We start from the raw sequence: 22,737 nt of genomic DNA, 5'->3' as shown, positions 1-22,737 counted from the left end.
CAATGGTGCAGAGCATTGGGAAGTCTTGGAAAGCAAATCATCTGTTGATTTTAACTGTGTGCCAAGTATGACGTCGGTACCTGTTTATTGAAGAAGAGTGCTGTATGCTTACTGTTGTAATTTCTGCAACAGAAAAGTATCCTGTGGTTACATCCTTTACAACTGGCACTATGGACAAAATTATTAAAATGGGTTGGTTTGCGGGACAGTCACAGACGTATGAGAATGAGTTTGTATCACAGTAAATTCTTGCTAATATGTACAGAGGGTCAGCCACATGGACCAGTGGAGCCGGCAAAACCACCACCTTGTAAGGTGTCCCAGAGCCATTTATTGACTCCCGTGATTTAAGAGGCCAATGACACAAACAGCATCCTCTGTAAATGGTGCTCTCTTAATCTCAGTTTACATACTTGCTTCTAAATCGTCAGCTATAGGTTCTGGGATGAGAGGAATGGGCATCTCAGGTATTTTCAGGGAAAATCACTAGAAGTTTAAGAAAGTATTTTGGGACAATGTAAATCAACTCCAATTTAAATACTTTAACTAAGGGGCATTCTCTCTTTCCATTTTTCTCCAATATACCATGATCACAGAGTTAGCTACTTTGTCAGGGAACAGTACTGGCTTTGGAGTCAGATGCAGGTTTGAGTCTCAGCTTCCTCACTGGTTAGCTGTGCCACTTGCCGAAGCCGCTCAATGGCAAGTGTTTAGCAGTGTGAAGACGCATACAAACACACGCTGTTATTATCGCAACGGTACACAAAGAAATGGAGGTGACCTTCCCTGCATATTCCTTCTCAGGAGCAAAGCCCCTAGGATCTTAACTTTGGCTGCCAATGTATTTTGGTTTCTGGAGATCTGGTCTTGAAGGGAGAGAAACTGTCTAATATTTTTATCAATTTATTGCATTCCCTTCTTTTTCTTCCATAAGTTTTTTAAAGGATACCTCCCTATCAGACCTATGTGGGCAGAATTTTAGTAAAATTTTGTTTCAAGTTAGGATTTAAATTACTCCTTTTAGAAACATGACAGTTTAGGACTTTTGATCTGTGCCCATACCTAATATTATGCAGAGAATCTCTTCTACAAAATAGTATTATAGTTTTTAATGTCATCCATCACCCGATTTGATAATAAAACAGAGCTATTTTAACAACTGGAAAAGCTGCTCGCCCTTGGTCTACATTCAATTTCAGTGGCATTTATTTTCACCAGGATTCAAAGCAGCCCCTTTACTGGTTTCAAATACACATTTTGTATTTAACATGTGTGTAGGGGGTTTTGGAATCAGACATATAAAATTACTGTGCCCCTGACATCTATACACTATTTCATCAAGTAACCACTTAGGGAGCTCTGCCTACTCTGTGGGATGTGTCCAGTCGGACAAGTAATAAGAGTACTGTAAATAGCTATCATTTCTGTATGATAGCTATTCACAGTATGATACAGAAGCTATCACCCCTGTAACGTCTACAACGTGCCAGAAAATTGGCATATACCACAGTCACCAAGACATCACGATACCCAAGGTATTTCCCCATCTCCATTTTACAGTGGGGAATCAGGAAGAGGCTGGTAAATTGCCCAGGCCTCGGGGCCAGTAGGGCAACACGGTGAACTCAGACAAAGTCTGGAGTCAGGAAAACCTGCCTGCCATTCCTACCTCTGTCCTTCACTGTGTGACTGTGGACAAATGGCTTAATTCCTCTAATTAATTTTCTCATCAAAACAGAAGGATACTACTTCACACCTACAAAAACTGAACAGAAATGAGAGACTGTCCACTGCACTCCTAGCTCACAGTCACATTTAATAAATGTTCACCATGATGAATACGAGAGACAGTGATTGGACTTTGAACACAGGTCCCTACGGTTATGATTCTAGCCGAAACAAGGTACATCTATACTGACTCTGGAAAACGACATACCATCATCAGTAGTTTCAGTTACAATTAAAATTAAGAAAAAGCAAATGTTACAAAACCAAGACATATAAAGACAAAGTATAATCGTGGTTGACAGGGGCTGGGGGAGTGGAGCATGGGGAGTGATTGTTTAATGGATACAGAATTTCAGTTTTACAAGATGAAAAGCGTTATAAGGATAAGAGGTGGTGATGGCTGCACGGCCATATCAATGTATTTGACACCACTGAACTGTACATTTAAAAACGGCAAGATGTGCATTTCACAGCATGTGTGTTTTACCACAAAAAAGAACAAAACCAGAAATAAACACTAAGCTTTATGAGACTGAAGCTGGAAATACGGTATTTGCTGGAAATGTTGTATAAGGAAATGGAATTACGACATTTCAAATATAACAGAATTATTTTATTATAGGACCTTAGTAGAATCTTCAACAGTGGGAAGAATATTTATCCTATGATTTACCTGTATAGTATAAATACATAAATAAACAAGTCATTGCCTGGGGTTAATTTCCATCTGATTTCTAAATTAGTCATTTAATAACAATGAGTGGGTACCTGCAATGTGCTCTAGAAACCTAAAGGTAACAAAATGGTTGGCATCCCCTCATATGATGAGATGAAAGAAGGTGGAGGGCCCTTTCCGTGATTCTAGATGCAGCAATTTCTATTTTAAAGTAGCTGGTCTGTGGTAGGCAGCATGGCTGCAAGGCAGGTACACACCTCGCTGCATAACGACATTTCTTTTGGCAACTGTTTTTCCCAAAACAAATCACAGAGAACGTATAGCAGAATGATGTCATAGTGCAATTACTAAAGGAAAAACTATCTACATGTGAAAAATGTGTACTAATGTCTCAACTTAAATCTTAAACATATTTTCACTACCTGTAAAAATATTTAATAGAGTTGATTTTTAAAAAATCGTTATTGAAAGCACCATAGTCACAAGTATCTGAAATGACATTCTTTTTGTAATCCAGCTAGCAACTGACGACCTTCAAAAGATCACAGTCAGATACGTTGAGTACAGTTAATTTTAAAATGTTAAAGGGAAAGCTGATTGAAGGAATTTTAGACCTAAAAACACTTATATAATTATTTCCCCATCTATTCTCTTTTAAAAACAATGATTTTTATTAACATTTATTGAATACTCTTTTTAGATTACTATTCTTTTTTAAGTTGTAATTTCAGATCATATTGGAGAGCAAAAAAAAAAAAAAGCAGAATTAGTACTTATGTAATGGTGAGTTATGGTAAAGACAAAAGAGACAGCGTACTCTGTTTTCTGACATAAATGAAAAACACACTTTTATGTTATACTTCTAACGTTCTCTCCTCACTATAGGAAAGACAATTTTGCTTGATTTTTTAAGTAATTTAAAAATCGCTTTTATTTTCAGGCTTGTTTTACAAAGGATGTGTTAATGGCTCAATAGAGGTTAATTTTCACTACTAAAATAATTTCGTTTTTTTGTTCCTATCCCCTCCCTGTGGGTCATGACTATAAATTACAACTTAGTCTATTAAAGGAAATAGCTATCAGTACCTGAAAACACCAATTTTCTGCCTAGTAAATTGAGTTCAACAGTGAGAAACTTTGTAAAACGGGAAATCTTTCCTGGTTCCACTTGATTTTTGCACAATTTGCACTGCTGCAGTAAAAAAGACAAGGTTAATTCCTAAGGCTCGATATGATTATTTTTGCTTTACAGGTAATTTTTAAGATACAGTAGAGGATTTTATAAAAAGGTGCACTACTTAGAATAAATTAAAGTAAGGTATCTGGGATTCCCATGCCTTTCTGTTAATAGGAATGGACTGTAGCACACACTTAGGGTCTAGTACATAGTAAGTATCCAACCGATGCTGGCTGAATTGAAGGAATGTGCCTGGTTTCTACACAGTGGGTCTACACTGTGGGCCCACATATGGCATTTTCCTTTCTATTTTCAATGACTGTTTTGTCTGACATCAGCTCTGGCCCTGTTGGTTCCTTGCCTCTTCATTGCCTTCTTAGCACCTGATCCTAGCTTGATTCTCCAAGTTCTGGACCTAGTGCTTCATGTTTCACTGACATCTGACCTTAGTCACGATCACAGCTCTGTTCTGTGAAATGCTAGTTAAATTAGGTGTAGGTCAGCTATTTCAGTATTTGGGAGATGTCACAGAAATATTTTGAATTTTAAGTATCACCAATGACAGCAACTAAAGATCTTCAAATACATCTTAATCTTCATCAGATATGTCAGAAGCACATTTATTTTTAAATATTGAAAGGAAAGGTTGTTTGAAGGACCTTTTAAATCTATTATCATTTTTTTAATCTATTATCATTTAATAATGACATTTCAATAACAGTTTCTCCACTATTGTCCCTTAAAAACAGTGATTTTTACTTAAGATTTCTAATTAATGGCTACTAATACTCTTCATTCCTATTCTTTTTCTGAATGCAACTTCAGTTCATATTGAATAGTAGAAAACAGAACAATTAGTACCTATGTAATGCTAGCAATATCAAATTGCTGAGCCTGGTTCAACTGGGAAAATGCTATGGTACAGGCCAGATGAAAAACAATCAACCTCGACTAATTCTGCACTGGTCTTCCAATTAAGCCATTCAACATAAGTGGGAGGGCAACAGAATGCAGCATGTTTTAGAAATCCTGGTACAGTTAATTAAAAAAAGAAGAAGAAAGTGAAAAGTAGTTGTGATCTCCCAAATTGTTTAAGATGTAGAAAGAGTATGAAAACTGTCTCTGTTCTTTTTATGATTCCGTATTCAGGAAGATTAAATTTAAATCCTGATCTTAAATATATACAACGCTTTCCCCACTGTGGCCCTTGGGTGCAATCCTCATGAACAATGTGGATCCGCCTAAACCTTCCTAAACAAGGAAGTCAAACCTCTAAGTCTTGCCTAAAGTGAGATACTCTTTTAATTTTTACTGTTTCTTTTCCTTCAAGGCAAATATTTAGCACATACAGGAAGTAGCTAGAATTTAAATATTCTACATTTTATTGAGAACCATGAATTATTGACTCAATTACTTCCTAAGAAGGGGAATATTCATTTTTAAATGTGGCGTTTGTAAAGCAACCCTTTATTATTTCTAAAGCAGTTTCAACATACATGTACTAATTTTTATCCTCCTAACTCTGAGAGATGGGTAGGGCAGATACTTTTAAGATTTATTTTCTTACAGAAGAGAAAACAGAACTTCAATTATTTGCTCAAAGTCTCAGAGTGGGCAGTGTCATTCTGGACCCAAGGCCAGGTTGTCTGACCCCAAGGCCAAATCTCTCTGGACTCACGCTATACCTCAACATAAAGATGACTCTGGAATCTGTGCTGGTGACGCTTTATTATTCAGCTTCTTACTGGAGCACTCTCACAGTAAGTGCTTAAACTGCTGGATAATATTCAAGGAGCCTTCCACTAAAACATTAAGTGATCAGTATGGCTTCTAAGAGGATGGTGTGACTCTCCAAACTCTAGCCTTGGTTCTTCTTTCCAAATTGAAGAAGAAAATAAAATAAAAGGAGGGATTAGGAGAGAGGAGGAGGTATTTGTGTCCCCGTGCCCCGCCAAATTATATACTTTTGATTCCTCTGAAACAAATATAGTTGAATGAGTCTGGGCTCATCTATAGTGCTATGTGTAAGTGTGAATTTCTATTAAACTTCCTAAAAACCTCATCCCATCTATTCCTCAGCTTATTTGCTACAAGTGACTTTTCAATTCTTATTCACAGTTATGATGCCCCTCTACATTTTGATTCTTTAATCTTTTGTTTTATTTCATTTGCTTTATTTTGTGGTTTTACCATTAGAAAAGTAAACAGAGCCCTTTTGTAAAGCTGCATTTGGTTGTCAAAGACCAGTGATTTAATGGAGCCTTTAGTCTTATACCTGTAAGGAGAAAATGCATTTGTCACTCCTCCTTAGGGATGTTTTGCTTGGTGAGTTGGAAGAGTTCACTGTTGTTAATTAGCAACACAGCACAGACAGGAAGATGATGCTTTTGTAAATGTAATGTTATAGTCAACGAATTCCAAGTGCTGGCATTGATGAAAGAGCTTCAATTAGGGCCAACCTGAGGGCAAATGGAAACAAGCTCCATTGCTTGAGACGGGTGAGCTTCATTCCTTGGTGTCAACCTGCTCTTATCTAGAGGTGGATTTGGTCTCTGATACTGGAGGGAGGTGTATGAGTGTGAGACAGGGAGAGAATGTGAGCATGTGCACCGATGCTTTCATGATCATTTCAAGTGGTTTTGGAGTCTTCTTGCTGACGTTCAAGGTTTTCCCCTCTCCTCAGAACGCAAATCACTGGGTGACAGGGTGAAGTGGAGCAGAGCTCTAAAAGTGCGTGTGCTTATGTGTGTATGCGTTACAGGTATCTGCTTATCTCTACAGAAATCATCATCAGCCTTTCTCTCTTTCTGATCTAAGAGGTCAGGATGGGCAGTGAATGAAGATAAAAAGGAATAAGGGTAAAAGAAAAAAATCACTACATTGGATATGTCTGTCTTTAAAGAGCAAAAAATTACAGCAAAAATTTTGGAGACTTGAAACATGCGCTTTTTTTTTTTTGCTATACAATTTTTCTGAATCTTGAAGACGTTAAGCTAAGAGAAATAAGCTGGACACAAAAGGACAAATATTGTATGATTCCATTTATATGAGGTACTTAGAACAGTCAAATTTATAGAGGTAAAAAGTAGAATGAGGGCTTCCCTGGTGGCGCAGTGGTTGAGAGTCTGCCTGCCGATGCAGGGGACACGGGTTCGTGCCCCGGTCTGGGAAGATCCCACATGCCGCGGAGCGGCTGGGCCCGTGAGCCATGGCCGCTGAGCCTGTGCGTCCGGAGCCTGTGCTCCGCAACGGGAGAGGCCACAACATTGAGAGGCCCGCGTACCGCAAAAAAAAAAAAAAAAAAAAGTAGAATGATAGTTCCCAAAGGCTGGGAGAAGTGGTATTGGGGAGTTTTTGTATGGAGTTTGGGAAGGTGAGAAAATTCTGGAGATGGGTGGTGGTGATAGTTGCAGAATAATGTACTTAATGCCACTGAACTGTACCCTTAAAAATGGTTAAAATGGTAAAAAAAAAAAAAAGCAGCGTCATGTTGTGGTTTCCTACGGTGTCATGAGCTGCTAACATCATTTAGTACCTCTAACATGGGCAGTAATGATGACATGTCTCCCCAACGATCCACCATGCCCTGCGGGGCTGTTTCATTGGTGCTGTGGGCCCAGCACCTTCACCAGGATTTCAATTTCATTTCATAACTTCCCATGTTCTGCACCAAACAGCCAAAGCAGCCACTGACATCTGTTGCCTAAAACTAAGCCGATCTGCCAAACTACCTATATCTAGTTACACGCTTCTTTTATTTTAAAATGTGCCAGAAAATATATCCAGGTTAAAAAAAAAAATGAACTTCTTTAGAATTTAGTCTCTGCTTTTTCATAGAGATTGCTTTATCTCTTTGGGTGACCCAATCTCAAGTTTTGTTTTGTTTTGTTAATATTTATTTATTTGGCTGCATCAGGTCTTAGTTGTGGCATGCGGGATCTTTCATTGCGGTGCATGGACTTCTCTCTCGTTGTGGCGCATGGGTTCTGGAGCGCGTGGCCTCTGTAGTTGCAGCACGCGAGCTTAGTTGCCCCGCGGCATGTGGGATCTTAGTTCCCCGACCAGGGATCGAACCCATGTACCCTGTGCCTTGGAAGGCGGATTCTCAACCACTGGACCACCAGGGAAGTCCCTCTCAACAGTTTTTAAATTCCTCTCATCCTCTCCATTCTCAAAGTGTTTCCTCCCAAGTCTCCATCAGAATCTTCATCATCCCCCAGAACTAATCCACCATCAGGTCTTGCCCGTTCCTCCTTCTCACTTCTCAAATCAGGCCTTCTGTTCAGCTGCACCAATTCCATCCTAAGTCAGGCCCTTTCTACCTTCCATCATCCACAATCCCATCCCAGTCGTCTCCTCTTCTGCTAGGTGGTACCTGCCGTGAGCCACTGCGCAGACACCAAGAGACAACGCTGCCTATACCCCTGCGTTGATTTTTTTCCTCAAAAAAGACTTGCTGTGTTTAAGAAGGGCTGAGATTTCGCACTGCAAAATGAGGGCCTTTGTTTGGCCCCAGTGTCTTCGTTCAGTCGCCTCCTCCACCTCTGGGCGTGGACCAGGCCCTCACCGAACGGGGCTTGCTCAACTGAGCAGACTCAGGTTCAAGCCCCCATCTTTCCATCCCTCCACCATTCGCCTCCACCTTAATGCCTAAACGCCTCCTTATCCTCCTTATCTTCCAGGGCTCTGTTTTTGGCACTGACTGCAATCAACTTAGCAATTTTCGTTTCCGGTGTCAAAGCATTCTCAAGGGGACAGAATCACGTAAGCGGTACAATCCTAATGACATCATGGGCGCAAGTTCTGGGAAGGCAGCCCTGCGTCCTCTGGCTCTCGGGCCTGTTTCTGAGCTGCCAGGCATCAGGGCTGAAGAGTTTGGGGCTTTCAGCTTTGGAGGAGGAAGGTCCTGCTCGCAATGCTTCTCTGAGCCTGATAGGCTCTGTCTAATTTTTATCACACATAGGAAATGAAACACAGGAAGATAAAAAATTTCCATCACACCTTAGATTAATATCAAGATGTTAAAGATGTACTTTAGGATGGTAATGGTAATTTTTAAAAATAGGGAGTTCATTCCTTAAGAAAAAATTAGAGACTACCCAATTTCTTTCCCATTAGGGCAACAGAAATTCAAATGAGAGCTTCAACTTGGAATGGCTAGGAGTTAATTATTTAGAGTATAGCGGGAAAACTGTTAAATGACAATGGGCTCTTCATTAAGTGTTCTCCAGCCAGGGATGTTGCCCTACTTTTTGAGGGGTAAAAATAGTTGGGATCTGATATAACTCTGTGAGAGGCAGTAGAGCTTATGTGCTGAATATACAGAGTCAGGATGCCTGGACTTCCTGGGTTCAAAGCCCCGCCCTTCCACTTCCTTCGATCTGGGTGACCTTGGACTGACTCATTCAACTCTTACATGTCTCAGATGACTGATTGCTAACATGAGGACAGATAACAATTGAATAATCGGACCTGTTTCATAGGATTATCGTGAGGATTAAAATGATAAAACAATAAAGTTCTTAGGTTAATGTGCACAAAATAAGTACTCAAATGTTTATTGCTATTGCTGTTAATTTTAAGAGTGGAAAGATCATACCGTTAAGCCTTGTTAAAGAAAAGTAGTCACTGTTTTCCTTGTTACAACAATTGCTTAGAGGGTTCAGGTTTAAAGATATTGCCTTGCAAAACTCACAAAACTTTCAGCTTTAAGACAGCAGTTGTGAGGAAAAAATGAGATAAAACATGGAGTACTTGGCATAGTGCCTGCCTGGCATGGAGTAACTGCTCCATAAATAACAGCGATGATTATCGGAGAAGGTGTTTGACAGAATAAAGCATGTTTCTCGCACTGCTCCTTAAGATAAACCAAACAATCCCATTAATACCAATGGGAGAGTTACTTTTTTAAGTTTCAGGTTATAATTCACATGAAAAGAATAGGCACATTACAACCAAAGCAGCGCATGAAAATTTTCTTCTCAACAGGCAATTCCCTAACCTAGTTGTTAAGAACATCGTACGTCAGGTGACTCACCACTGTCTGTGGGCTGGGGCCTAGAAAGCCAAGTAGGTGGCCGGTGTCTGCCAAGGCCAAAGGGCATATTTCTCTCTACCATCCCCTTTCCTGGCTGTATGTTCTCTTTCTTGCTCTCGTCTTGCCTTTGTCCTGCTTTTCATTTCACTTATGAGACATTTCATTTTACCTCATGGAAAGCTGTGAGCTGCTTTGGATTCTTTTCTGGAACAACATGGGCTGCAAACAGAGGCACAGACACGGGGAATACCTGAAAATGACTTACTGTGCTTCTAATTTATACTTTCCAAATTTGCTATGTGAAGTGCACCTTCGTTTAAAATTTTAAGCAACAAGAAGCTCTCTTTGGATAACGCTAATTTACTTTTGGCCTACATGTTCCTACTGCAAATCATTTTCTAAGAAATCACTTTAACATAGTTTTGACCTCAGAGAAACAGTGACAGGAACAAGGGGGAACCCCATACATATATTTAAATAGTTATCGATCAACAAATGTGTCTAGAGCATCTGCTACATGTGTGACATTATCTCTGCCTGGGTTAGCAAATCAAATTTCCTCGCTATCATGTTTGGTTGTGGGCTATGGACTGGCTAAGATTAAAAGAAAATCAAGACTAATGATTAATAAAGAGCAAAAACTGGGATTGAAAGTTCCACAGATGCAATAATGTCTGAAGTTCATCTAAACTTGGAAGAACCAGAGACCAAGCAACTAAGACTTTTCTGTGTACAACTTGGAGGAGAGAGGGAGAAAAATTATTCACACATGTGTAACACACACACACACACACACACATATATACACACACACAATGTCCTATATTTATGCTCTCTAAGGTTCTAAACTTGGCTTATTCCTTGTCTCTCTAAATACCCATTTCTTGGGCAAATGCATCTACTTTCATGGATGATGATTCTAAAATAGTTATTTTCGATCTTTCCCTATTCCCCAAGCTTTAGAATCACACATCCAACTTCCTGTTAGGCACGTCTGAATGTTCTATGGACATTTCAAACTCATTGTCCTAAAAGGAATTTCATTCCAACCCCATTTATCCTGGCAGTGCTTGTTTTCCAGAGCACCTATCAACTTTTCATGTTACACAAATAACTCATTTAGTATGTTTAATCTCTCCACCACCTCTCACTAGAATGTAATCTCCACCATGGCAAGGATCTTTGTATATTTTGTTCACTTTCTTCATCCAGGAAGTCCCTAGGTATGCCAAGGAAAGGGTCTGCCATTTAGTGGATATTGAATATGTTTGGTGAATGAATGACCTTTGCCCCCCATGCCCCCAAAGCTGCTCCCACTCCAGCGTCCCCAGTCTCAGCAAAGGGCACCAGCAGCCGAGCCTATGGAAACATCCCAGATCTTTGCTTCCTTACCTCCAATACAGACCCACCAATGTTACTTCCCAGATAGTCTTGTTAGCTGTCCCCTCCTCTTTATCCCTAACGCTGCTGGTCTAGTTCTATCTCTGGTCATCTCTCACCGAAATGACTTAGAAGAGCCACCGGAACTGTCTCTCTTTAAATAACCCTACCTCCGCACAGCCAGATATTAAATGCGAACCTGAGCTTACCATTCTGCTGTATGAAAACATTCAGAGGTTCTGTTTTGCCCAAGGATAAATTCAGGCCCCTCCTTAGAGTCCAGGACCTGAACCCAATCTGCACATCAGCCTCCACGTTTATCTCCTTGTCTCTCACACGTCCATAGAGGTAACACGAAAGAGCTTTTGGTGCCCTGTGCAGACAGCCTGTCCTTACTCCCCCTCAGCATTGCCAATCCTAATCTTTCAAGATTCAGTTTGGGGGTCAATTCTTTAAGAAGTTTCCTTGACCTTCCAGATTGGCCTAAATGTCATGGCTCTGTATGTTCCCATGGCAACCAACTGAAGGGATATATAAAAAAATCTGGGCAAACATTTGTAATTAACACAAAAGCCTTGGGTTTATATAAGGAGGAAAGGAGTGTTCATAAAAATCCTAGATATGATCTACTGGGTAGGTATTTATTTAAGCACTTATAGAAAGTAGTTGCAAAGAATAAGGTTACCTCGTTCCCAATTTTTGGTAAAGGGAAAAAAAGACTTAATCTTTAAAGTGTTTCGTGAGAAAACTGTAAGCCAGAAGAGTCCTTGGTTTCCTATCTCTGACTCAGCAGTTTTGTAGGAGGGACGATGCCCTCTGATGTACATTAGCTTCCTGCACGTGGCACACAGGGACACGGAGGGCTGCATCACACACATCATGACCTGAAGACATCTAATAAGCAGGTGTTATTTCCTTGTTTTATCATTTCCTTAATTTCATATTGCCAATGACAAGGAGATGGCTGTATTTCAATTACTATGTAAGACCACCCTGATCTAGCTTGTGTCCATTCAATTTAAATGCTCTGTTTTGCGGCATAATTGCACGGTCCATCATCCAGCCCCCCAGACCTCACACTTACTCACACTCTTGCCTGTTGGGCCCTCTTGCTTAAGAGCACACACAGCATTGATGGGGATAACATGAGCCCATGACGTGGTGAGACACACTTTCCTCTGGACCTGTTCGGTTTACTCATTCAGTTTAGAAAAGCGAAGAAAATTAACTATTAGTCAACCATTACATGTCCTTAAAAACATGTTCCCCCATAGGATAAGCAGTCTATGAATTACAGGATTTCTCACCTATATGCTGTGAAGTACACGTGAAAGGAATGAGGTGCATGTATCCAGGTGTGGGTACCTTAAGTGCTGCATATTTGAGGACTGCTGAGATTAATCTACAGTTAGACCTTTTAAAGCCGTTTCATTTCAGGAAATAGATTTATAAGTCTCTTACTTAAGGGAAATGTCTGAGTGTCGAAATAGACATCATATGATTTGGCTGGTCATACCAAGATACGGACTCTTTAGCCTAACAGGTCTGCTTACAAAAATATAAATCCAGCTGACTTTACATTATCGCGAACTCTCTTCTTCTTTCACAGCCCTGTACCTCTTCAGCGATTTGTGGTGGCTGTGTCTTCCAGACACTGCTGTATACTGAGTAGCCAGAAAGGAAATTAGGTTATAAAATAGCCTGCTGACTGTAGGCAGCTCTGTTCATTGAGGGATCACAAAGTAAAATCCACACAAGATGAAACCAATGGGAACTTACAGTTGGAAAGAGACTGAGAAAGTAAAAACTCAGACTAGAATTAGAAGTTGCAGATTAGACATCAAAAGCCCTGTGTAAATTCTTGGGCCAGTTTCGTTGCTAATTTACTGGTTTGAGGGGCAAGTCATTAACCTGGAATGCTCTTATGCCACATAGGTACGTTGATATGTACATTCAAACATTTATTTAGTGGCTACTAAATATCTGCGGTGTTGCTAGGTTCTAGAGATAAGACCCTGTCCTGCCCTAAAGACATCGAACAGGGGAGCTAAAAGTCCAGTTGGCATCTCTCAATATTTCCTCTACTGTGCAACTCCCAAAGGTGGGTGCCAGCATCAGCTATGAAGGTTCGTTATGGGAATCAATCTTGATGGTTCAGTCCACGGTGGAAAAGTCCCTCAAGGAAATGTCAACAGGCCTTCTACCCCCTCACCCCTGATGCCGACATCCTTTGAAACTTTGAGAACTGCTAGTCTAGAAGGATCTTACAACCTCAAAGGGCAGTTCTATGGGCAAAATAATGTAATACGGGAAAAATGAAGACCTAACAGTACAACGTTACCGAATCATTTACATGATCTCTGTGTACAGACGTGGCCAAAGAACTTCAGCAGTTGTTCCTAAAGTCAAGGTCTAATATTTTTTTTTTGCGGTACACGGGCCTCTCACTGCTGTGGCCTCTCCAACTGCGGAGCACAGGCTCTGGACGCGCAGGCTCAGCGGCCATGGCTCACGGGCCCAGCCGTTCCACAGCATGTGGGATCTTCCCGGACCGGGGCACGAACCCGTGTCCACTGCATCGGCAGGCGGACTCTCAACCACTGCGCCACCAGGGAAGCCCAAGGTCTGATATTTTGATGCCACTTTACGATTTATAAAATCTGCAAAGACATTTTGCTTTCATGTAATTTTTCATAGCAACAGGCAAGGCAATACTACCATTTCCATTTATAAATAAAGAAACTGACACCCAAGTAAGTTAAATAACTTGCCATAATCTTACACCAAGTGAGTGGCAGAGCTGGAAATTAAACCAAGTCTTCTGACCCTAAAGCCAGTCCACTTTCCACCACTAGGGAGAACCCAACTTAAAATATATATACGTGTATGTGTGCATGTGCGTGTGCATATAGGTTTATTCTTTTTCTTAAGACAGAAAGGTCCTGACAAACCTTCAAGGCAAATAAGCAATTCAAATTTAAAAATAAAACGATAAGCTTCCATTGTAAGGTACAGTAATACGGCTCTAAACCAACATTATTGACAAAAAAGGTATTCTGGATGAGACAGCTAAGTGTTTTTATATTAAATGTTTAAGAAGAAGAAATAAGCACATATCTACACCCCATTAGACGGGACACAGAGAACATAATATACACATAAAACAAATGATGTGCAGTCTCCCTATGTAGTCACCACCATACTATCAGACCAAGCATTGGAGTGGGGTGCTCTAGGGCATAAAAGCCTGAAGCCAACAAGCTTGAAGCTCAGACTGCTGTGATTTTCCCCCTGTCCTCTCTCTAGTGGTCATTTCCATTTCGCCCTGATGTTGTTAGTTCCTTTCGATTTTAAAGGACTCCCCTACCTGCAGCTGCTTAGAAGCCTCTGTATACGTAATCCGAGGAGGAGCTTAAGGTTAAAACCGGAAAACCACCGTAGTAAATATTCAAATATAAAAACACACATACATGTTTTTATATGTGTGTGTATGTACACACACAGTGACACACACGCAGAGACACACACTAAGGGTACCACACTGTCTTCTCAATGTTTACATCACTGCCCTCATTATTACCGAGCAGGCATAAACAATGACATATAGAGCAGGATTTTCATGAACTTAAGAATTATGGAAAATGGAAAGAAGAGATTATGAGATTTAGATTTATGAGGCCTTAGGTTGGGTCTAGGTTTGGAGTCATAAGACTTTAATATGGGTCTAAGTTTGGCCTTACGATTCCAAATAGATTAACTGGGTCTGATCCCAAATTTCTTCATCTGTAAAAGGGGAATAAAAATAACATCCATATACCATAATTTTGTGAAATTAGTGCCTCTAATTACATAAAATATTTTAAATAATTTCTTATTAAATCAAAAAGTTCTGATACAGAGATAGTCCTATTTCTTTCACACATACACGCATGATAAAACAGTAAGCAAATACAAATAACAAAACAAAAACAAGTCATTACTCTCATGAAGTTTATATTTAAAATTTATAGCCTTGTTTCACACAGGTAGGTGCTAAAATTCTAATTCCCAAATAAACAGGAAATAAGCTATATTAATAAAAGTCTTAAAAGGCACTTGTCAAGGTTCATTATCCATTACTGATCAGCTTTTCAATGAGAGAAAAAGACGTACAGACATTTAGGCTTTTCCATGTTTATATGTACCTCAGTTGCAAAAACAATTCTTTCCTTAGCTACTTCCAGAGAAACTACTTAAAAACAACAAAAACATCTAGAAAACCATTTTTTTGCAGAGAAGGGCAGATTTTATAAAAAGCCATACATGGGTTCTGATGTGAATGCTGACCCATAGGTAGGGCAACACAGAGGCACCCTCCTCTAAATGTCCTTTGCTCACTGCTTTATTTTTACTTATCACCTTTGTTCACCAATTAGTGAGCCTAGGAGGGGAGCCCTTATGTTGGAAGGTATAAAGCGGCATTAGAAGATGCCAGAGGTATATCTTAGCTACTTATCTTCTACTGAGTCAATCACAGAGTTAAGGAAAGAAAGAAGAGGGTGGCAGGGAAGACAATCTTAAAAAATTAAATTGATTTCAGTACTATACATACTTGTTTCCCCCATTTTCTGGAAATCAGCCTTCTGGTAACAGGGCCCACCTTTTTCTCCGGGAAATGCTCATTCCCACAGTTGGTCTAGGTTGTTCAGGTTGGCCGACTCCAGCCAGGACCAGCCTATCAGATCACTGCTCCCCCCAGCCACGGTGATTGGTCTGGAGGGGGCCAACGTGAATCAAGTTCAGTCTATGGAGATCCAATTGGGGGCTTTTATAACAACCCCTGGGAACAGAAAACCTCTCTTCTTCTCACGAGAGAAGCCACATGAGAACAGAGCCAGAACAAAGTCAAGCGATGGAGAGAATGAGATTGAATGCGAATGACCTGGCTTAAGACCATGGCTTGCCCAAAGCCATGCCCACATGAGGACTATCCAGTTATGTGGGCCAATGAATTTCCATTGGTGCTGAAGCCAGTTTGTGTTGAATCTTCTGTCACCTGTAACCAAGAGCTCATACCCTGAGAAAGAAATATGGAACTCCTATTACCAATTCAATGCTGGGTTTGGGGACTATTAAATAATTAATAGTGTAAATAATGTAAAATCATGTACTATCAATTAAATAATGCAGAATCAACCTCAGAAGCACAGAAATAACTACTTGGTCAGCTTTTTTTTTATCCCAGAACTAAGGACATTTCCTTGTGGTCCTCAGCAAAACAAACATTCAAGTCATTTATGCCTAAGTCTCTGAAACACCAATTCATCTCTCAGAAAAATGTCCTGAGAAATACACCTGCAGGAATCTTAATGCTGAACTCCTTAGTGAGAATAAGTGTCAATTACACAACACTTCTCCCTATAGCAAAAAATTCTACACTTTGACCAGTCATAGTAGTCAACATTAATAAAACCATCAGGCCTAAGCCTGATGTTAATTAATTGCTTGGAAGTGAAGTTGGAGAAAGGCAGAAACAAACAAAAAGACCATTTCTCCTTAGTAAGTACAATTACTTGGACAGAAGCAAAAGCTAGACTACATGAACTTAAAGAATCTCAGTCCAATTTTTCATTTAATGTACTGGTTTGGAAACTTTCAGTAGGAACGAAGGTAGGACTCAAATGGGGACCTGGACTCTCAAGCAGCTGTTAAATGACATTATTCTGTAAGGAACACAACTTAAATTACACACACGATCCTGATGTCAATGTCTGAACTCGCCACCAACACATATATTTATACAGAAACATAGACAAGGCAGACGTGCTGTAAAAAAAATGGTCTTTCTGATCATGCAAATTAAATTTATGGTGACACAAAATGATTTTGATAAGTCTAAGTGAAAAAAAAAAAAACTGAGACAAACCAACAACCAAAACAACCAGTCTTTCTGACTGCTTGCTCTTAATCCACAATTTAGAATTTTGGCCATTAAACATTGCTCGGTGGAGAATCTCCAAGTGGTTTTTAGACAAGGCATCATTACTATTTATCACTAACAGATTACATCCCAAACTAAGGACAGATTAAATCCAAAACTAAGGACATTTCTGAATTATTTCCCAATAATGCTACCGAGTTAACCTTGCAAGTAAACTGCACACCAGGAAAGAAAATGTATAAAAGGAACACCCACATGAACATTTACCTTCCACTGCTCTTTTGAAGAACACTTTGCAGCTGCCACAGGTCACTACACCATAGTGACATCCTGAAGCCTCATCCCCACACACCAAACATATTTTGGAAGGTCTTGAGGATCCAGTGGAAACACTTCGTAAAGTAGAGCTGGGGAAAGAAATCAAGATTTAAATAACTACAGTGTCGTGGCACATTTGACAATGCTGTACAGCTTAGCTCAATATCTGTCAATCATCTTGGTTCCATCAATGAATTCAATGTGGTCCCATCCTGAGTGACTTAGGAAATGAAGGCAAAATCCTATGAGGGGAGTAATGTATCAAGAATTCTCTACAGCAAAGCCTCTTCTCAGTGCTAAGAAGTCATAAATAATCCCATATAAACTTTTCTCTTCCTTTTCCTGTTTTTGAGAACGTTTACCAAAAAATATTATTTGCATTCTAGGTGAACAGAGAGGAGAGAAATCTTGAGCCGCGTCATCACGGAACTATATTTGGCATCAAAGGGCTATTACAATACTTCTCAACTCTCTTCACTCGGACTCAGATTATATCTCAATTTATGCCAGATAAAAATCTCTCCCCTCTCCCAAACAATCCACAAATTACAATTAAAATAATTCTTGTCTCTTTTGCCAGCAATTTTACTCCTCCAAGCTCCTGCATTTTCTCCCATGTTACCTTACATAGGTATGTTCAAATTGCTTCATTTTGCTTACTAATTTAAAGGGGCACAGTTAATACTAAAAACAAGCCATATACGGTAACTATCTCAGGTACCTTTCATGGTAAGAAACTGAAGGGTGCAGTTTTTAGGGACAAATTTAACCTTTTAAGCAACAATCTACATGAATCCTTTTTTTTTTTTTTTTTTTTTTTTTTTTTTTTTTTTGCGGTACGCGGGCCTCTCACTGTTGTGGCCTCTCCCGTTGAGGAGCACAGGCTCCGGACGCGCAGGCTCAGCGGCCACGGCTCACAGGCCCAGCCGCTCCGCGGCATGTGGGCTCTTCCCGGACCGGGGCACGAACCCGTGTCCCCCGCAGCGGCAGGCGGACTCTCAACCACTACGCCACCAGGGAAGTCCTACACGAATACTTTTAAAGGAGACTCTTCTCAAGCTATATTACATATTCCCGTGCCGGTTTATGGCACAATCTGAAGAAAATTGTTTTAAATTCTAATAAGGTCTCATAGTTCAGTGACCGATGTGTGCCAAGCAGGCAAAGAATTCGATTTTTTTTTTTTCATTCCTAGCCCACATGCACTTATTGAATATCTACCCACAGGTCCTGTGCAAGGTACTGAGGAAATAAATATAGACTGCTCAGCTCCTGTCCTCAAAGTTGGTGGAGACACGCAGCATTATGGTATGTGCTTAGGTGCGGGGTAATATAGCGGCACATTGTAGGCTCAGCCTTCCATACTGGGAAAGCTAGGAATATACCAGTCAGCAGCCTTCCCCAAAGGTGACAGCTGAGCTGAGTTCTGAAGCACGACTAGATGGTAGCTGCAGCCAGACAAAGACAGGGGCAGAGCAAACAGAATGTGCAACGCGAGCTGGAATGTGAGAGAAATTCGAGCTGAACGTGTTCAGAAAACATTGGGTAGATTTTTTGTATGTCAGCACCATCACCTTGTTGTCCTAGCTTTATGTCTCCATGTAGAACAGCAGGAACATAAAAACTCAAAGAAAACATATGAAAAGGCTAGAATGGTTATGTTACGGTGATGATTTCTGTTTTTCAAATTAGCTAACTGTGATACTATTGCCTTCATGATTTTTTTAAAATTGATTTTATATGTTTTAACTACACTCTCACCAAAAACAGATGAAGGAACAAACTATGCAGCTGCTCAGAGCACTGCAGCATGACTGGCTTTCTAGAAAAATGACTTCTTAAATCAAAGGCTGAAACAATGTTCTCCAAAGTTGTTTCTCCTTCTGAGAAAAGTGCTCTTTATTATTTTTATTAGCGTCCTTTGACTCCTTTATGGCATTCAAAACATTCCATTTCAGCCCCAGTAACTTCTTCGGCATATTGGCCAGTAAAACTCAATCCATACTCTGACTCTCTTACGCTTCACAGGAAAATGCCATGATTGCATAAACAATTAGAATACAACTTAAAAACCATCATTAACATGTAAGTGCTTTCTTACAACTGCAAGCATACATGGGATTTGTATTTAACATTTTTATGAGCCTTGGTCTTGGTCCTCAAACTGAAGAGTCTCTTAACTTTGGTCTTTGGAAGTCTCCTCTTCTATCCGAATACACTTTCCTTGGCTCAGTCAATGGCAACTGCTATGGGCTGAATCGTGTCCTTCTCCCCACTTCCAATTCCAATGTTGAAGTCCTAGCCCCTAGGACATCAGAGGGTGACCTTTTTTTTTAAACTGAAGTACAGCTGATTTACAATGTTGTGTTAATTTCTGTTGTACAACAAAGTGACTCAGTTTTTTATCTATGTCTATATCTATATCTACATATGCACACACACATTCTTTTTTATATTCTTTTCCATTACGGTTTATCCCAGGATACTGAATACAGCTCCCTGTGCTCTTCAGTAGGACCCTGTTGTCCGACCATTCCATATATAATAGTTTGCATCTACTAACCTCAGACTCCCAGTCCATCCCTCCCCACCTCCACCTCCCCCTTGGCAACCACGAGTTTGTTCTCTATGTCTGCGAGTCTGTTTCTGCTTCATAGATAGGTTCATTTGTGTCATATCATAGATGCCACGTATAAGTGATATCATGTGGTATTTGTCTTTCTCCTTCTGACTTACTTCACTTAGTATCTCTAGTTGCATCCATGTTGCTGCAAATGGCATTAATTCATTCTTTTTTATGGCTGAATAGTATTCCATTGTGGATATGTACCGCATCTTCTTCATCCATTCATCTGTCAATGGACATTTTGGTTGTTTCCATGTTTTGGCTATTGTGAATAGTACTGCTACGAACACAGGGGGTGCATCTATCTTTTTGAATTATAGTTTTGTCCAGATATGTGCCCAGGAGTAGGATTGCTGGATCATACGGTAATTTTATTTTTAGTTTTCCATCAGAGTGTAATCTTATTTGGAAATATGGTCATAGCAGATATGATTAGTTAAGATGAGGTCATTTTGGAGAAGGGTCATCCCTAATCCAATATGATTGGGGCTCTTAGTAAAAAGAGGACATTAGGACACAGACACACACACAGAGAATGCTGTGTGACGATGAAGAGAGTGATACTCGTACAAGTCAAGGAACGCCAAAGATGGCCAAGAAACCACCAGAAGCTAGGAGAGAGGGATGGGACAGATTCTCCCTCACAGCCTTCAGAAGGAACTAACTCAGCTGACACGTTAAACTTGGCCAAGCCTACAGAACCATGAAACAATATATTTCTGTTGCCGAAGCCACCCATTTGTGGTACTTTGTTATGCAGCCCTAGCCGACGGATACAGCAACTTGGACTCCTCCCTGACTCTTCCTTCTCCCTAGTTTCATTCTCAATCTGTTCAATTCTGTTTACTTTACCCTCAAAAAACATGCACGTTCTGATCACTTCCCACACCTCCTCTGGGACCGCTCTAGTCCAAGCCATCAACACCTCCTCCCAGGATGTGTGGAAGCCTGTTCGCTCATCTTCCTGTTTCTCCTTGCCCCCTTCCTTCTCCTGTAGCCAGAACGGTCCTTATTCATTCCTTTGCTCAAAAGCATCCAAGGGCTTTCCCTCACGCTCAGAGGAAAAGCCAAAGTTAACCTATGACCACAGGGCCCCAATGTGGCCCCTGAGACTTTACTAACCTTTCTCTCTTGCTTGCTGCCCTTCAGCAACACTGGCAGCCTTGCCAGACCTGAAACACACCAGGTGTGCTCCCACCTCGGGGCCTTTGCACGTGCTGCCCCCTGTTCACCCAGGTATCTGTACAACCCCACACCCCCACCTCCCTTCAGGGTGTCATCCAAATGTCACTTTCTCAGTCAGGCCTTTTCTGCCCCCTCTACTGAAGACACCCCTTCTTCCAAACCCCCTTCCCCTTCTGCTTTATTTTCCTCCCTAGCGCATGTCACCAGTTACCATGCTGTGTATTTTCCTTCTTTAGTCTGTTTATTGTTTGCTTCATCCACACAAGAAGGTAAACTCAACAGGGGCCTGGATTTGCTTCTGTGTTATTTGCCACTATGTCCCCAGGGTATGGCATAGTCCCTGGTACATATTAGGCTCCCAATTAACACTTGGGATAAATGAATGATCTCAGATGACTGGCCTTTTCATCAGTTTTGAACTCCTACTGCATTCCTTACATTAAGAATGTGATTGGTTTTTAACTGTCTTGAGAGTGAAAAGTATGTAGTGGAACCGAATGCAGAGAAGTCAAAGCATAGCATCAAAACGATGCATTGTGAAATCCCAATTAAAACAGTAATTTGGCTCAATGACAAAATTAAAGCAAAGGTGGATTATTTTTCCTTCTTGTTCACTAACATCTCTCAATGACAAGGGAGCACACTTGCCTCTACATGTCTCTCGGCAGCCCTCTGCTTCTTCGGTTTCCGTAACAGTGTACCGAGCTCAGTCTCTATTTCTCAGGCTCTTTCTCATTGTCTAAATCACCAATGTAGATTTTCTTTGGCGTTCTACCTTTGGCCATCTTTTTTTCTCATTTCTACACTTTATCCCTTAATGACCTTATCCACTCTCCCAGCTCAAACAGCTCTCCTGGTGAATGACTTCCCAAATCTTTATATCCAGCTCCAAACCTCTCCCCAGTGTTCCAATTTCATGTGTTCACTTCCTTTACGTAACTTCCCAGCCTCTGTGGTCTACTGGCTTCTGGAAGGGTACTGCCGTCTGCTAGGCACCCAGGTTCAAACCTTCATTATCACGTCTAGTCAGTTACCAAGTTCTGCTTGTCCAGGCTTGACCGTCTCCCATCACTTCTCTTCACCCTGTTGGGAACCCTGGTTCAGACCCTTGTCACTTCCTCAGGGTTCTTCCCCAACCCTCCAGTTCATTCTACAGTGGCTGACAAATGACGTTTCCTGTTACACAGTTCTGATTCTAGTACTGCCCAGTTCAGAATCTTCCATCATCCCTACACAACACCACCATAAATGATAACGTTCCGTCCCTCTTCCTTCATGCCTGCCCCCGCAGGTCCTCTCACGCTTGTGCTCGCCCCACTGCAACATCCCTGTTGAGGTGCTGTGGGTACCACCATCTGTACACCTACCCCCGCTCCGACTCCTGGGAAAACTGTCCATCCTTCAAGGGCCCCTGATGTTCTCCCGGCAGGATGTACCTCTCTCCCTTCTCCTGATTCGCTTTCGTGAATTCCTGATTTGCTCACCCCCACTCCCCCAGCGGTCATCACTTCTGCCCTGACATTCGTGATTTGTGTACTTATCCTAATCCTTTGAGGGCAAAGACCTTGTCCTCTGCCTCTCTGTGCTCTCTGCTGCCATTAGTGTGGTGCTGGGACTATTTATTGAATGAATGAAATCACAACCTTAATCTCATCACAGCAGAACATAAATTTCCAAAAGGCAATTTTAA

At 40.8% G+C, this 22,737-nt stretch overlaps 1 protein-coding gene across 1 annotated transcript in view; it reads right to left on the bottom strand.

The window, feature by feature from the left end:
• NR3C2 (nuclear receptor subfamily 3 group C member 2) overlaps positions 1–22,737 on the bottom strand; it is a 377,156-nt gene that overhangs the window by 180,924 nt on the left and 173,495 nt on the right. Inside the window, exon 3 of the mRNA XM_032633341.1 lies at positions 17,186–17,325. Coding sequence (XP_032489232.1) covers positions 17,186–17,325 — 140 coding nt within the window. The remainder of the gene's footprint in view (positions 1–17,185; positions 17,326–22,737) is intronic.

Source organism: Phocoena sinus, chromosome 5, assembly GCF_008692025.1.
Source record: "Phocoena sinus isolate mPhoSin1 chromosome 5, mPhoSin1.pri, whole genome shotgun sequence".
Lineage (NCBI taxonomy): Eukaryota > Metazoa > Chordata > Mammalia > Artiodactyla > Phocoenidae > Phocoena > Phocoena sinus.
Note: the sequence above shows the minus strand (reverse complement) of the source record. Positions and strands in the feature narration are given on the sequence as shown.